At 39.4% G+C, this 17,996-nt stretch overlaps 1 protein-coding gene across 1 annotated transcript; it reads right to left on the bottom strand.

The window, feature by feature from the left end:
• Positions 1-6: 6 nt before the first annotated feature.
• FAN1 (FANCD2 and FANCI associated nuclease 1) lies at positions 7-17,706 on the bottom strand. Its single transcript, XM_038185169.2, has 14 exons — positions 17,485-17,706; positions 15,814-17,247; positions 12,732-12,872; positions 11,568-11,763; positions 10,508-10,741; positions 9,868-9,999; positions 8,628-8,736; positions 7,824-7,943; positions 6,150-6,314; positions 5,046-5,214; positions 3,623-3,726; positions 1,701-1,895; positions 1,208-1,336; positions 7-459 (listed from the first exon to the last, which is right to left on the bottom strand). The coding sequence occupies exons 2-14, from the start codon at positions 17,114-17,116 to the stop codon at positions 322-324; spliced, it is 3,135 nt and encodes a 1,044-aa protein (XP_038041097.1). The 5' UTR covers positions 17,117-17,247; positions 17,485-17,706; the 3' UTR covers positions 7-321.
• Between the last annotated feature and the right edge of the window lie 290 nt (positions 17,707-17,996).

Below are 17,996 nucleotides of genomic sequence, written 5' to 3'. Positions count from 1 at the left end.
CAGACCTTGATGTCCCACATTTTTTATTGTAGAGAGTGTTCTCATGGGTACAAATGTGACTGCAGCTGTTTGTCTTCACTGGGCAGAGATTACTTTTCACAGATTAAATTATGAATTGTGTATAAAAGAGGCTATGTTCTTCTGAACACAAGTGATGTACGTTAAATCATGAAGTTTTTTCAAACTATTCTTTAGAATGTTTTGTGCTCCAAGAAGCCAGAGTTTAGAAGACAATATTTTAAACAAGCAGCAGCCAGTAGTGTGTGTTGTGCCATTTCCTTTAAAACACCCAAGTTACCCGTGTGAGCAAGACATCTCTTGTCAACTGAGGCGTTTACTCTTAGCTCCAACTGCTTGCACATGGCAGACTTCTACTGTAGCACCCAGCTTCTTCAGTTCACTCAGCCAGATCATCTGCTTGGGGGACAGGCGATCATTGGGACCTTTCACTTCCACCAGCTGCAAAGAAATGATTGATTAACAGCGTGCCTTATGTGGAGGAACTGAAAAATCATTCATTCCAACAGACTAATGAAGAATTATTTTATGGCTGTTATTTGCAACACAAGTAATACAGATTTACATTACATCTGACCAGTGGGCACTAAGTGATTAACCCGGGTCCCTAAGTGTAAGAATGAAATTTGATGTAGCAATCACCCCCAAAACACAGCCAGAGGCACTGGAGAAGGAAGAGACCACATATTCAAAGCCTGATCATCTACAACCTTGTCTGTCATTCACCTCCAGTACCACAGTGCCAGCTTATACTGACAGCAACTGAAAATACACTACGTCAGCTGTTTTAGAGAACTGATTTCTGCTGTTCAGCTGTGGTTTATAAATGCATAACAAGATGCTTCAACAGCTGAGATGTGCAATAGTCTTCTAGCAACTATTTCACTATGATGCAAGACACAAACCATGACTGTTTACTCAATTTTGGTAGTAGAGAGAGTTCTGTAGTTAGCTCACATATTCAAGTTTTTGTGTAAGTGGTGACTTGAGCGCTCCTTTCCAACAACAGTCTGAATCTGTATGGCTGCTTAAGCGCTTGCTAAACAATTGCCTTACAGTAAATTTAACCAAAAAGATCTACTCTGTAACAATACCGAGCCACCTCTTGCTGGTTCTTACACCCATTAAGCCCACACCAAAATAAGTGATAACAGCAAAGCAATCGGTCACTATTTGCTGCACACGATACCTTAAAGTGATTACTGTGAGTACTCCACACAACCAGGTCAGGCAGTCCCCCTCTGCAATGGCGCAGATCTTTGGAAAGTCGCCTAAAAACACCACTCAGAAACATTCCTCCAAGGCAAGTGACAAGGCTCTGGAAGAGAAATTTAGGCAGTTGACCTCTTTAATTTCTTGTACAGCCATTTCTCAGTCCTCATAAGAATATTCTATGGCCAGTCTCAGTGTCTTAGTCACAAGTAATGAGCAATTTAGATGTTATCTACAGCAATTTCCCCTCTGTGTTCCCAACTACTGTTGCAGGAGACGTGGCCATATCAGAAAAGCGTAACAGCACCTGGGATTAGCAAGAAGTGTGCTGAAGTCCCCATGCAATTCCCCCCCCCTCCCAGCCAGTCTTGACTCCGTGCCTCAGCACAAACTGTGAGCACACCATGACTCTGTGTGTGAGTTAGCAGCTTGATGAAGCAGAGCACCTGCTCTCGACAATAGTTATTTACCTGAACTTGTTGGAGGGAATCAAAACGTCCCCAGCTAACCAGTGCTGCTGCTTTTCCCTCCTGAGTAGTCCAGATGTCAGCAATCAACTTTGCCAGTTTCTCTGAGGAAGATGCATGAAGCTGCTGGAGTCTGGCCTCAATGACATCCCTCCTGTTCTCATAGAAGCTGTCAGTGTATAAATCCAGAGGGACTGTCTGTATGACAAGGTAAACACAGCTCTGAGGAGCTGCCGGCAAAGCAGCGATTCCAAGAATGACAGTGCCCTACTTTGCACTTTTCTTCATCTGAGCTACCAAGTCACTCAGAATGAGACAACTGAACATAACCATACCCATTCCATAAGCCCCTATTAAGCAGGAGAAGAGCTGCATATATTTTAACAGTTGATGTCAGTGCAGCAAACGCTGGCCACATCTTAGCACATGCTGGTTGTTTTTTTTTTTTTGAACCCTGGTCAGAGGTTCCTTTAATAAGCAGAAAACAAAATAGTGCTCTCTAAGGCGCCAAGCAGTAATACTAGAGTTAGAATTTGTTATCAGGATCAAGACTGCTCAGCTACAGTGAAACAGGATAGGGGCAGGGGGAAAAAGCAGTGGTAAAACTGGGGAATATCAATCAAGCCTCCTAAAAGCAGAGATCTCTGAACACATCACAGTATAAAAAGTCCTTAAAGCTATTATTTGATTTTGAACATGGGCAAAAATGGCAGGCAAGTAGATGAGTGCCGTTCTAGCTTTTCAAGCTTAAATGCAGAGCAGTTAGAGAATATTGAATTTCAGACCTCCTTACACAAACTGCTGCCACAGCTAATCCTGGGAAATGCAGAGTAGGACTGTCTGTGTGAGCCTTCAGCTTTTAAGCCTTGCGATAGCTTTGCTGTGTTAAGTAAAATGTAGCTAACAACAACAACTAATAAGCAAATGAGCTACAAATGTGCTCGTAATGAGCAAGCTCAAGAGCACATGCAAGGTGTTTTTTTTCTAAAGAAAATAAAAAGCAATAACAATTAAAAAAACATGCATGCCACACCTTTAAAATACAAGGAAATTTCTGCCTGAGCTAAGTTATACTGATATAAATCTGTAACATCATACAGTACAAATAATACATCTGCTTAGGGAGGAGGACCACACCAGCTGTTCTACCTCTTGGATAGGGTTCCAATTAGAAGCAATGATTAAGGTAGAAGAAAGAAGAAAAAATGTTTGGCCTTTTTACAGTCCTATGACATCTGAGATTATAGCGCGTTGGAGTTTTCTTAGCAAACATCACTACAAGATCAAGTTTTCTAGTTGGAATTATTAAAAGCGTTTGTATCTGTAATTTGTAAAGCGTCTATATAAAAGCCACAAATTTACCAGTAATCATTAAGCTTCATGACAGAGCTCCTGGGGATGGAGGGTGTATTTTTGTTTGCTTATTTATTAAAAAAAAAAAAAAAAGTGTTAGCCCAAAAGCATGAACATGTTTGGGCTGAGTGGATGGGGGTGGGGGGTAAACAAACTTGAGCTTTACAATGTGATTTCTCTTTAAAGGTTACTGAAAATAAATTGGCTCTTTTTAACAGAATGTGTCAGCTTCAAATGACATGAACTATATCCTACGGAATAGCAGTGTTCCTGCACTTAAAGGACCCTTCAGCCAGTGAGTTCAGATATCGGACATCTGCATTTAACCAGATGTATCCTACCCTACCTGACAGCCGATCCAGTCTTACATGGTTGTTAGTTACTGAGGAGCCCTTTAGCAACAAGCCCCACGTAACTGTGTAAAACAAGCAATGCCAAAACCTTTCTGAAAAGTCCCTCAGAATAAAATGTGAATCCAAATAAGATTGTTAACACAGCTACAAATCCTAAAGCAATATGGGTAAAGAAATAATTAAGAAAAAAAAAACAACAACAACAACTTTTAAAAGTACCTGATAGGAATTTCTGAAGACATCAGGTATGTCATCCATGTAAACGATATCCCACATTAGAATACCATACAGTGTAATAAATGTTGACCCTTCGCCATGAATACCTTAAGAGCAAACACAAATATTTCAGTCATAAAAATTGAAACATCGTAAACTTCTACAGCAACCACATCTGAAGAGCTGCTAAATCAGCATGATCCAAAACAGGAACAGGCTATGTTCTGGTTTATAGGCAACTGAAGCTAGTATATATTAACATTGCAGCAAAAAGTTATAAATATGTTTTATTACTCAAACAGCTTGCTAATGCCTTCCATTCCAGGCTAGTGGCCTTCATTTACAGGATAAGATTAAATGACCATGCCCTGTTACAATAAGGCTTACTTTTCTAACATTAATGATTTAGTATGAATTAATATTTTATAAACTCCATACTATTATACCATTTATTATATATCTATAAAATATGTGTACTACATATACATTGTATAAATTAGTTAACATACATTATATATCACATATATTATGTGTTGCTAAGTAATATCTTTTTTAGTATAATATTGATACTGCAGTATAGTAAAATAGAATGTATTATAGTATATAGTATGTAATATATGTTACGTGATATGTATTATATCTATCACATATATATGATTATATGTTGTATAGTGCAACATTTGTGTTATTATATATGTATATTATATATACATATATATAAATACACATATATATATTATACATGTATATTGTACATATACAATATATATATATGTATCATTTAAATGCATACTGTGAATATAGCTACATATGTATATCTTGTCATATATGTATACATACAACACAGATAATTTTAGATGTCATTTACATGAACATGTAAATATATATGCTGAGTAAAAAAATGTTTCATTATGTTCATATATATAAACAAGCAGTTGCTGAGTGTCTTGCTATAGTACATCCTGTTCTCAGGTTCATCTAGTACCAAAGATCACTGGACATCTATTTACCTTTCCTGTAAAGTATGTATCTTCCTTAATGACACTCTCTTGATGGTCAGTGCTAGTTTGCCCCTAACAAACGTATAGTTGTTCACTGATAAGAAAAACAAAATAAGCATTTTTCTAAGGAGTGAAAGAAGAAACACTTTTTTTTCTTAATACATTACAAAACTGCCTTTCGTACTTGAAGGCAGCAAATCATTAAAGGCCAGGAAGAAGGTCAGCTGGAAAATACTTATTAGAGCATTCTGCAAAATAGAATCAGACTGAAAACCGGTCTATTTAATTAACTCAACTGCTTAGTAAATTAGAGTTACTAAGTACTTAGTAACTCTAGTTACTTAGTAAATTAGAGTTACTGCTTAGTAACTCTTTGATCCAATAGTTATCTTACTTTATATTTAAAAAAAAAAAGTTAACATTACCCTGATCATATCCATTCTTCCTGTAATGAGTTAACGCAAGCTCCTCAACTGAGCACATGACTGTGGATACACTGAAGTCTTTGCCTCCTTCTTCATCACCGACATCCTCCATTAGAAATACAGATTTTCCCAGTCCCATTTGAGGACACATCTTTCCTTTGATTGTAACCTGAACATATTAAAACAACTAGTTACTTCCTAGTATCTCATTTAAAAAAACTTTAGCCTAGATATCCAAAGCCCTCCTAAAAATACAGATCTTCTTATCAGTTTTCTTAAACCAAAACCTGACTGCTTCCAAAAATCAAGTGACTAAAATTTAGCTGGCCATTCCCTTGAAACCATCCTGTTAAAAGATTTTCTCAATGGCAAATCAGCTTTTCTAAACTGGCAAATTATTCAGAAAAAAAAAAAAATCTCATAAAAATGCTGAGCAGAATGGAATGTTAGTATTTCCATATGTGAGACCAAGACAAAAGAGTACGGACAACTAAAGAGACAGATTCTGGCCTGAAAAAAGAAGGGCTGTAGTGAGGTATGCAGTGACAGGGATGAGAGAGAACAAGGCTCTGCTCTGACTTTGCCCACATACAAATCTCTCTGCAAAAGTATGGAAAAGAATGCGTTTAAAAAAAAAAAAAAGAAAAAAGAAAAAAAAGGCATTCCAATATGATGCAAGTGCACTATATTTCACAGTTTCATAGGGTATATTTAGAGTGTATAACTCCAAAAGATTGTAAAAGAAATCCTTGCTTTTTCTTGTGCCATTAGTCTAATGCTCATATCATCCTACTACTTTTTCTTACACACAGAATGCCTGAAGACATCAGAAGCAATGCACAGACTTGCTCAGGCTCTTCTGACAGAAAAGTTCCGAGGGTGTTACTGGTATTAATTAATGGGGTTTAGATATAAACAGATTTGCACGAATGAGTTTGTACATGAGGTTTTTGTTTTAGAAACACATTTGCCTTCACTTTCCTAGAGAAGAAGCCAGAGTTTGGTGAATAGCACATACTGACAGTTTCCCAGTTTACTTCTTGTCAAAATGATAAAGGCTTCATGAGATCGTGTATCTCAGAAGCTCCTGGCATCTTTACTTACATGAGTCACGTCCTCCACAGTTATGACTGGCAGATCATGCAATAGGCATCTGAACTGCCTGCAGCTTGGCGAGTCTCTGATGCGAAGGGCCCGCTGGTAGAGAGAGAGACGATGCCCAGTACGTACAAATGGGTCTGCCAGTCCATTTCGAATACAGTCAATGGCCTAGTAAAGATCAAGATAATGAGCAGTAATTTAGCTAGACCTATGCAAATCCTTCTATTCTTACCAGAACTAATTGATTTAAAGAGCACAAAAATGTGAATGCAAAAAGCTAGCACATAAACAGGGCTGCCTTTCTTATATGTGTAATGAAGTTCTGGCTATTATTTTGCATTGGAATTCTTCTGGATTAAAATTTTGATTGCACTGGTATGTAAAAAAGGAATTACTATCCATTTGTACTGATCAATATAAGACTGAGTGTAAAATCTATGTAAGTGACTAGAAAAAAGTTAGCTCTCAGGCATATAAGCTTAATACTTTTAAGCCTGTTTCTTCATACTTAAAATGGAAACAGAAGGACTAGATCATTTGTACAAGAATGCACATGCAGAGCAACTTTTAGACCGATGCACGACATGCACTGATGAAGATCCAAGGCTAATTCTAGAATTAAAAAAATAATTATTCAAATTACAGTTGTGACGTACTGTCTTTCTGTGACTTGGAAAGGCATTTTGTCCTAATTTATAAATGACTGAGACTCTTCCTTTGTACAACTTCCAATTCAAAATCTAGAAATAGCCTGATGTTAAGCTACAAGATGCAGAAGAGATGCTGCAGGCACTAGACAGCCTATGGTATTATTTCCTATAACAGAGTTACAGAATTAAATACAACAGAAAGTACAACAGAAAGTACAAGCATTTAATGCCAATTCTCAATAGCCTTGCTCAGGCAAGTAAGCAACAGCAAGAAAAAAAAAGTTATTCTCAGCTTATTTTAAGTAACTCTACAACTGGTACTGTTCCTGGACTTAAATCTTTTTTTTTTTTTTTCTTCACAATTTTTCACTGCCAAATTAGTCATATATCTTAGGCGTGTTTAATTACATTGGCTTTCTTAATTATGAGATAAAAGTTGATTTTCAGTCTCCCTGTCCCACTTTGCTTAAATTGTCCTACAGTTTCAGTCACTAACATTATTTCTGCATTGTATGTAACAGACAAGAAAAATGGACATCATCTTCCTGTATTTACAATTCTTCAGACAAACAGCTGATACAACTACCACCTGCTGTTTTCCTTCTTTATTCCAGATATGGCTTCTTCATGACTTGGGTTCAGAAGCAGAAGCATTTACTGCACATAATTTCTCTGCTTCTCAGATATCAGGCATATTTATAAGGAAGAACAGAAGAGGATGTTGCTGATTGGTAACTCTATACAATCCCTCAAGCCTTGTGTTGTGTTCTTCTACACAACACAAAAAAGCAGGTCAACCAAGGATAGTTGACCTTATTACACTCAATATGACACTCAATATGCAGAATTCATTCTATTTCTTAGGAGAAAGTGGTTCCCCGACCTTGGGATTCCTACCAACATATGCATTTTTAGAAGAGCCTACCTAGATGTTCTTTTCATGAAGTAATATGTATTTTAAAAAATGTTTTCAGACAATGCCTGTAGTGTTTCCAGCCACACAGCATGCAATTGTGACGACAAATACCTTCTTAGTGTTTTTCAAGTGCTGATGTAAATTCAGAGCCAGACGGTCCCACCACCGCCCTCTGCTGTCAGTACAATACACATCCTGAGACAAAAGAGTCTGCAGCTCCTTCACCGCTTCCTGTAGCGACAGGGATGTATTTTTATTAACTGAGTTAGAAAACAAAGTTTAAGTTCCATTATATAAATTGCTTATAATTTCCCCTTCTAATTGCTGGTACTGTAAAAACTTTGCACAATTCAAACCCTATTTTTACTCCAGCACCATAAGTATTCAGTTGTCTGTGTATATCTTAGGAACTCTAAGATAAAAAGAGATACTTTTATGTAAGCTTAAAGCTTAGCTGTAAAAATAAAATATTTTTGTCCTTTTTGTCTTCCTTGTTGTATACGAAAAAGGCCTGAATTTTACTTGTTCTTTTTCTGCAGAGGCAGTCTTTCTCAGAATAATATGTCTTTCTTTAACATAAAAGTCAGAGGACTTTGGAGATGTTAGGTCCTCAGGTGAAGAGGCAGGAGATTGCACAAAAGACTTTTCTTCCAAGATTTTCGCTTTTAAAGGCATATCACACATGGCAAAGCATAAGCATATATCAACACAATCTAAAAACATGAGGTTTCCTTTAAAATCTTCTAAAACATATAGAAAGAAAAAAAATAGACACTTTATACTTAAAAGTAATCTGTTAAGAGAACTGTAGCAAGTCATGGCAAACATCACCATTTTCCAGCCACATCAGAAATACAATTATACATAAAGCTACATTAAAAATGTTTTCCTGTTCACCTTACCACCTCACCTTACCTTGTACATGTGAAGTCTCTGCAAAATTTCAACACCTTGAGAAAGTATTCTTGTATATACCCAGCCAACTGTGAAACGTCGCAGGTACTCGGGTAGAACTCTGTGATAGCTGAAAGGTAAGAACAGCTCAGGAGATTCATTTAATGATGGCAATTTAAATTCTTTAAAATTATCTTACTAAGAATGCTTAGAATCAAAGCATTTAAAACATGCAATGCCTTATATATGAATTGGGTTCTGCAAGTCAAAAATCCAAAGATAACCATTATAGCTGAAGCAGCAATCGTAAGCTGCATTTGTGCAACATTATTTGGTTTCAAGAAATTGGTTGAAAGAAGATATTCAAGATGTTGGTTTTCAAGAAAAGAATTAGGTTCTGCATCAGATGCAAAGCAGTAAATTACTACGTTGTGGTTCCTAACTGGTAACTTGTTCTCATAAGTCAAACTTCAGAAACTCAGCTGAACAAAAGGAAAAGACTGGAACAAGCATTTCCTGCCCTAAGAGAAGATTAATGCCTTTGGGGTATGCACCTCTATGTTTCGAAAAATTACTGAAATTTAAATAGGTTTTTCCACTGCTTTCAGTGTGAAATGGACTAGAACGCCACACAACCCTCCATTAATATTATTTTAAATCAGTTGCCATGACAATGAATATAATGTCAAACTTAACACTTTAACTTTCAGTGCATCATTAAACCAAAGAACAAAATAATTAACACAAAAAACAGTGAAGGACGCTTCAAAAACCGTACACATTACTTCAGTTCTCAGATCTTCAGTGGTGTTTCCCGAATGACACACAATTGGAATTTTCAACAGATGAATAACCCACTCTGTTTTCCCATAACCTTTGCAACATTCTTTTGTTCACAGTGAATTTTAAATTCTGCTGATTCCTATTTGTCTAAAAGCCATAAAAACAAACTATGATGAGGGAAAAATAAGGCTCTTGTTCTCCTGCATTGGCATGTAGAACAGAAGTGTCTTAGTGCTTTATCCATGCCTACCAATTCATTCCCAAGGCTTTAGAAAAAAGGCTTTTTCACAGATATCACTTAAAAGCTAAACAAACAACCAGGAAGTTCAAAGCTTTCAAGAACATGAAAGTTTCTAAATTTATCAGGCTTGAATAATATCACAAGTCTGTAAGCCTCTCTCAAAAGGAACAGTACCAAAAGTAAGATGATGCACTTAGTAGTCACTTATGAACATTGTGCTCGTTTCCAGTTTACTACCTCAAAGAGGGGTGCTTTTTCAGTTTATTCCACGTTTCTTTCGCACACATATAGAGATGATTAGCTTCTTCCAAGTTCCCATTTACCACTGCAGTGGCTATATCATTTGACAGATGAGCAGCAGTTGCATACCTATGGGAAAAACATGTAATCACTGCTTTAGGATCAAGAAGCATTTATAGTTAAAATAAATCAGTTCCTCCAAACAGTACTTTTTAAAAACTCCCTTCCAGTCTCCAAAGGACATAGAACCATGCAGCCAACTTTATTCTTAATCTTATAGGATCAGCAAAGTTTATACTAGCAGGATATACTACATTTAAAAGTATTTATAAACTAGAGAACATATTTTTGGTTTTGTTAGGTTCCATTCTAATAATCACAGCAATGTAAGAAGCAACTTGCATCAGCAGATGATCATCAAGCAAATGAATATGCTATTTTAGTTCAAAATAGAAGCCATTGTGAGCAACACATCTTACTTGGACACAAAACTGCATCTTAAATCACTGCAAAAGTGCACTTCTACCTATTCACATCTGTAGTTCTACATGATGAATATCTTTTTTGCCTATACAAGTACTGCAGTAAAGCTTTTCTAGAAGAAAACAGATTTCCAAACTGCCAAAGCTTCCTGTACCTGATAAGATCTTCTCTGTCCTGGAAGATTTGTGTTTTCCTATTTACAGTGTAACTGGGGAATACCATACGCCCCATGTTTACCATAAGGACTGTGGAGAGCTGACTTTGACCAGCACTACCAGCTTCTTCATCCTCTATTGACTCAGAAAGTGAAAATAGCAGCAGGATTCGAGAAAAGACAGCCCGAGGGCCTTTACAGACCCTGACAGATCTTCCAGCTAGATCCTTTGCCCTGTAAGGACAAATAAAATGATTATACAATTAGTTTTTCCCATCAGTTATAAAATTCAAATATCATGAATGAAGTATGAGATTTTTTTCATGTTCACACCATTTACTGCATAAACTTAATTTTCATAGTCATAGAACATCACAAGTTGGAAGGGACCCACACGGATCATCAAATCCAACTCCTGGCTCCACACAGGACCACCCAAATATCACACGATAGGTCTGACAGCTGTGTCCAAACACTTCTTGAATTTCGGCAGGCTTGCTGGGAAGCCTATTCCAGTGCCCAGCCACTCTCTCAGATTTTCCCTGAAAGAAGCAGCTTGAGAAACCATATAATGCACATAATCTATCGTGAAAAGCCAAAGAATCGCATTAATTCACAAAAAGTGTAAGGACTATCCACAAGTAGAATAGAATTGGAACTGACTGCCCTTTGGGTGCAACTACTTCTGTTGCTATGCCGGGCTGTACCAACATGAAACAAGATGTAGTTAGCTGGTAGGGCAATGTTTACAGATCACAGTTTGAAATCCTTGGTTTTGGGACTTCATCAAGCCCTTTCATACAAGACAAGATTTTTGCTGCTTCTCCACAGAGCAGCAAAGACTTAAACAAGAAATTCTCTGGTCTTAGGGGGCAACTAGTATTTCAGCTGTCAACTACAGAAAGGAGCAGTATGTTCCCAAAGTTTATATGGCTAAACAACTCTTTGTATTTTTATTTACTAAATGCATTCCTCTCTTCAAAAGACATGTTGAGTCTTTCAAAGCATAACTTACATTCACCTGGAAAACTTAACTAGAGTTAAACAGCTTAAGAGGTACCTTTTTAAAATCACTGTCCCAATACCAGCCTGACTCCTGCTGAAGACTGAACGTTGTTTTGCCAATCTCTGAAAATCATCCACAAGTTGCTGTTTCTGACCGTTTGGGTTTGGCAAGTGAAAGATCTTTGCTAATGTTTTTAGCTCAGGAGCTGAAAGTAAATCCAGCCCTTCACCCAGGTCTTCCAGTTCAGATTCTAAAAGTAAAATAATCCACATACATTCATTATGTGCTATATGTACACATTCAATCAACAGTTCAAAGATTAATACATTCATATAACCTAGTACTAATCTAATGATTCAGATTCTTTCAAGTATATTATTGATGCTAGCTGGTCCAGCTTGAAATTCATTATCTTCAAAGGTCCGGTCTGAAGGAATGGAATAATCAGAAGTAATCCCTTTGTAGCTTCAAAGAAAAAGCAAATACAAAGAAATTTTGCTGAGTTACAAGAACGGCTGCTCAAGAAAAACTTCCCTCTTCTTGATGACTGAAACTTCCCAAGTCAAAAAAAATGTACTGCCAGAGACCAGCTGCTCCACAGGGGGGAATGAGCCAGGAGTCAGAGGTGAGCACAGCACAGGCAGTGTCTTCACCACCCCTGGTGCAGTCCCACTGTAAGCAAAGAGAAAGGTGGATCAAAAGTCCTGACAGCGGAGCCTACAGGCAGCCCTAGAAAAGGCAAGGTGATGAATCAGGTCCAGGGTCCATTTAAGAGATGAGCCAGACCTAGAGACAAGCCTACAGCTTAGGTCTGAGACCCATCCACAGCACGTGGCCAGAGGCAAGACTGGAAACAACTGGCAACATCGGTTGGAGGGCCATCTCCCAAAGCATGCCAGGGACAGAGCTGAAGGCAGGTTCACCTGGCAAGACAGCTCACAGGTCACGGCCTGAGATGGGGCTGATGAGGGCAAGTAAGGCTGACTGCTGCATCAGTGGCACTGACATTTGTTCTGCTCTCCCTGTTACACACTTTGCTCCAACAGCTTCTACTATTGAAGTAACGTAACACGGGACTCATCAACCCGAAGCCTGGAGTTATTCTGCTCCTCTAATTCTCTTCTCAATGCACAGCCAAGCACACAGTACATTAAATGCTAACATGCCCCAGTACGTTTTATTTATAATACTTTTAATACATATTCATGCAGGCCATACCTGTCTGCAGAAATCTGGCTTCAACCAGTTCTTCAATTATTGGTGACAAATCCAGACTTATCTCTCCATACTCTATTTTGTTCACTTTTAACCAGTTCAGCTTGCGTTGAAAAAGTCTCACATATAACTTCTGCCCACCAACTGCAAATATTATTTAGAACAATGAAAGAAAGCAAAAACATTAAATTCTAAAACACAGTGCTATGCATACTCACTACCTTACCTACAAAAATTACTGTGATGCAGATATCCTGTAAAACACTTTTTAAATCTGCCTGTGCTTTATAGACAGACTTGGTAAAAAAAAAACAACAGAACCCACCTTTCAAAGTAATCATTGCTCATTAGAATCCTTAAGTTTTGTTTTCAGGTAGCAAACATCGCTAAAATTTACTTTGGACACACTTACCCTTTTTCTTAAAAATACTTAAAATACTTAATACTTAAAATACTTAATACTTAAAAATTACCCTATTTCTTAAAAATACTTTTTAGGAAATGACAACTTTATTTTATTTATAACTCTGCACAGTGTGACTTTAAATAGGTCTTTTTGCTTTCTTTAATACTCAAGCAATAAGCAACCATTTAATGCTTAGGAAGCAAAAGAAGCTGTAGTTTGATGGAGTGATTTCAGAATCACAGAACACTTCTCAGTGTAGTAGTCTTTGGATTTTTTTTATCAATGATATTCAAACAAAAAATATATTTATTGAAGACAAGAATAAAACTCCTGTTGATTTGATTTTTGTCAGGGAAGACATCATAGAATCATAGAATATCTCGAGTTAGAAAGGACCCATAAGGATCATCGAGTCCAACTCCTGGCACCGCACAGGTCTGCCCAAAAGTTTAGACCGTGTGCCTAAGTGCACAGTCCAATCGCTTCTTAAATTCAGACAGGCTTGGTGCAGTGACCACTTCCCTGGGGAGCCTGTTCCAGTGTGCGACCACCCTCTCGGTGAAGAACCTCCTCCTGATGTCCAGCCTAAACCTCCCCTGCCTCAGCTTGACACCGTTCCCATGGGTCCTGTCACTGGTGATAACAGAGAACAGGTCACCTGCATCTCCACTCCCCCTCACAAGGAAGTTGTAGACTGTGATGAGGTCCCCCCTCAGCCTCCTCTTCTCCAGGCTGAACAGGCCCAGTGCCCTCAGCCGCTCCTCATACGTCTTCCCCTCTAGGCCCTTCACCATCTTCATCGCCCTCCTGGGGACACTCTCCAACAGTTTCATGTCCTTTTTATACTGTGGTGCCCAGAGCTGCACACAGTGCTCGAGGTGAGGCCGCACCAGCGCAGAGTAGAGCGGGACAATCACCTCCCTCGACCAACTGGCGATGCCGTGCTTGATGCACCCCAGGATAAGGTTGGCCCTCCTGGCTTCCAGGGCACACTGCTGGCTCATATTCAACTTGCAGTCACCCACAACCCCCAGATCCCTCTCTGTGGGGCTGCCCTCCAGTGTCTCATCGCCCAGTCTGTACGTATAGCCGTATAGCCAGGGTTGCCCCGTCCCAGGTGCAGGACGCAGCACATCACTTAAAGTAACTTTAAAAAACACTTTAAAAATACTAACAATGCTGCAATTTGACCAAATAATAACTTATTAAATCTTAGCTGAAATTTGCCGAGCTATTCTTGCTACATTCAGCACCCTTCTGAGTAACTATCTCACCCCTCATTAACTTCTAATTTATTTATCTATTTGATGATTGGCAATGCTCTCCATCCACTTTTTGCTGCTCACCCACTTTTGAGAAAACTAGGCAGGCAGGAAGGACCACTTAAAATTTAATTATTTTAAAAATTTCATTCCTTTCTTAATATGTAACTCACGGAAGAACAGCAGACTTTTATCAGAAAATAAAAAAATACTGGAGAATACCTATGCTCAAGCTATTTAATTTATAGCATTAAGCACGTATGTGTACTTTTTCTTGTTGTAACTGAGAGGCAATACTTGCTTCAGTAGACACTACTAATCTGGAACAGATGTCTCATCTACCTGAACTTTTAAAGTATTCTGTCCAAGATTTCTTGAAGGTAAAGACATCCATCACTTGTCCAGAACTCATTATCTATTGACTTAATAGTATCCGACCATGTCTTGTAGCTGAATCATTGTTTTTCCTACCCTGCAAAGAGAGATTGTTTTATTTGTGACTGTAGCAGTCAGTGCAGACATGGATTTGTCAGCTCTACTCTGCAATAACTTTTTTTCTGTATTCTGAACTCCTGTGAGAGAGGAACCCTGAACTCACTGAAAGAGAAACAAGTGTACAATTACTGATCAAGAGAAGGGGGTGTAGAAATAAAGAAAGCTGTATCCTAAATTTTTCTTTTAGTATTGGTTGAAGTAGCTGAAGCCCACATCCACTAGCTACCTAACTGTAAGCTTATCGCCGTATCTCCTTTGAATGTAAAGGAGCCAATAAGAAGTTTTGTCGCTTTTATTCCATTCTTTACATACTCCTATTTTAACTACCCTAACATAAGCAACATATTAGCATTAGTTTTTGTGTTTAGTGTTAGTGCGTGTAATCGATACAATATAATCTGTGAGAACTTAATTGTGATCACTGCAGAAAATGCCGACATTTAGAACTTAGGTTTCCGAATAGTTTCAGACCTATTATTTTGAGATCTATGTGTATAGCACACGCCTCTTCGTAACCCCATTCTGCAGAATCTTCATATGTATTAACGATAAAAAGCTTGGTATTAACTGATGTTTTTTTTTTGTGGATTGATGTTTAAACGCAGAAGCAAGCTGACTTGAGATTCTAAAAAACATGCATTTATCTAGTTAAGCTACAGAAATAACCACAATCATATATTTTTAATTCTCTCCTTATTTCATGCAATCTCTATTATTTATTGCTACCTTCCCTTAAAGCAGCATTGCGAAAATTTACCTACAAGAAGCTACTGAACGGATACACCTCCTGAGAAAAAGGAGTTTCTTCCATGAAGCAGTTTAACAAGCTGACCTGCCCACTGGTATAGTACTCTTCACTTACAAAAACTATGTAAGTTCTCTCTACAAGAGACAGCATGGGAATGTAAAAATAGAAGGATACCTGATAATTGGCAGAACTTAGTAATAACGTTCATATCTTGATCATCAAATAGTCTCACATCATCTTCATTCTCCAAGACTGCTCGCAACACCACTAAAAAATTCTGGAGGTAATATGGTTGACCAGGAGCGTTCGGAACAGAGATAACCTCATTTATTTTGTCTACAATGTCACCAGTGGAATTTTGAAACTCCACCTTTTGCACAGTTTCTGAAAAATTATGATTAACGTCATCCTTAAAGTGTTCATGAACTTCCACAGGAAGTACCTGTACATCACCCTTTCCAGAGCAATTTTGTGCACTGCAGTTCACTTCCATTTTGGAAGACGGAGTAAGTTGAGCATGAAGCTGAGTCTTTACCTTCAAACTACTGATCGGCTCTGCTGAAGTATAAATGGCTAAATGTGTTTCACAGTTATCAGGATTAAGCATCACACCTTCAGATCTACTTTCTGTTTTGGTGTTCCTTGTACCAAATGGTAATCTCTTGCTGTTAACAGCTGGTGGCAATACCTGAACAACATCCACAAGGTCTTCCCTACCACATTTGTTTATTTCTTCTTGAAATTCAGATTCCTTTTTTGAAGGATTTTGTTCCTCATGATCTCCCTGAGCAAGCTCATTTTCTTTCTGAGAACTATGCCCAGAAAAAATCTCATCATCAGCATCATCCAGTGTTACAGCACTTTTGCACATACTGTGAACAGCTGGGGGTGAAGAGCCGATCTCTTTATATACTACCTGTTTTCCTCCCTGGACGCAACGTCTTCTGGACAGTTTAGATGACAAGCTTCCCAAAGAGACGACTTTAACTGGGTGATCCCTTGGTTCACTGTGAATGCTACAGTCTGAACTACTGTTGCTAAAATAAGGGCTAATCTGTTGTGCCGCACTCCCTTCTGTTTTCAACACACTGCTTTTGGAAGGACTCGGGCTTAGATTTGAGAGGTTTTTTGAGAAGTATGGGCTGGAATTATTGTCCACATTTGTACCGGGAGGACCCTCGCTCTTAGCAGAGCTCAGTGTTGAATCGACACCACGCAGCTCGCCCTGGCTGCCTGGACACATGGCATCTATGTGCTCATTTATTCCGTATCTTGGTACCATTTGCCCACACATGGGACAGGTAATTTTTGCAGGGGGCACATTGTTAAAAAATGAAATAATAGAGGAGGATTCTGAACGTAGAGGTGGCGTGCCTTTAACTTCCACTTTCTTTGCTGTTTCTTTTTTTGTCTTCTTCTTGCTCAGTGACAAGCTTACTCGGGCTCTCTTACTTTCTGAGGACCCAGCTTCTGACATGGTGGCACTTCAGGGCGCTGACACGGCGCCGGCAGCTTCGCTCAGCTCATGCTTCTTTACCCTGCAGTGCTTGAAAGGAAAAAGAGACTTCTCTCGGCTTTGCATCACCCATCCGCAACCCTCGGACATGCCTTTAAGAAAACAAACACGCAGCTGAACGCAAGGCTTTCTCAGACACCAAACACACCGAAGACGAAAGGCGAAGGGCCAGACCCGACGACAGCCCCGCCAGCTCCCGCTGCCCGCCCCCTCAGCTCCCCTCACAGGCGCCACGCGCTGCCCGCGCGTCACTCGCCGCCGCCCGCCCGGGCCCTTCTCCTCACGACCCCGCCGCCCCCAGCCCCGGTCCCCCCGGGCCCCTCACGTACCGGCGCCGCCGCGATCCCCCGGGACCGCCGATCGCCGGTCCCCCTGGCCGGGAGCGCTGAAGGGAGCCGAGGGAGGCGGGCGTCGGGGCCCGGGCCGCCCCGTGCAGGCCGCGCAGCGCAGCGCCGATGGCGGCGGCAGGCCTGGGGAGCAGAGCGCGGAGCGCACAGCGGCCCCCTCAGGCTCACAGGCGTTAAAGTTACACCTCCAGCTGGAAATTTGGGCCTTCCACAGCCTCTTCAGTCACCGAAGGGAAAGAAATCCTGAAATACTTCTACACGGGGAATAAAGTTAAACAGCGCCTGCTTACTGAGTTACTGCTGGCTGCTCTGCCTCACGGCCCTCAGCTTCTCCCTGCGCTGAGGAACCTCCTCCTAGAAGAGCAGGGCAATGTTAAAAAGGCAATAAAATACGTTAAAGAAAGGAGATGTCTATCAAAGATGTATGCCAACGCTAATTGAGGAAATATTAATCACTTCTTTGCTCTGTTTTTAAGTGGATGTCATCAAGGCTG

Source organism: Anas platyrhynchos, chromosome 11 (assembly GCF_047663525.1).
Source record: "Anas platyrhynchos isolate ZD024472 breed Pekin duck chromosome 11, IASCAAS_PekinDuck_T2T, whole genome shotgun sequence".
NCBI classification, from domain to species: domain Eukaryota; kingdom Metazoa; phylum Chordata; class Aves; order Anseriformes; family Anatidae; genus Anas; species Anas platyrhynchos.
This window is presented reverse-complemented; position numbering and strand designations above follow the sequence as displayed.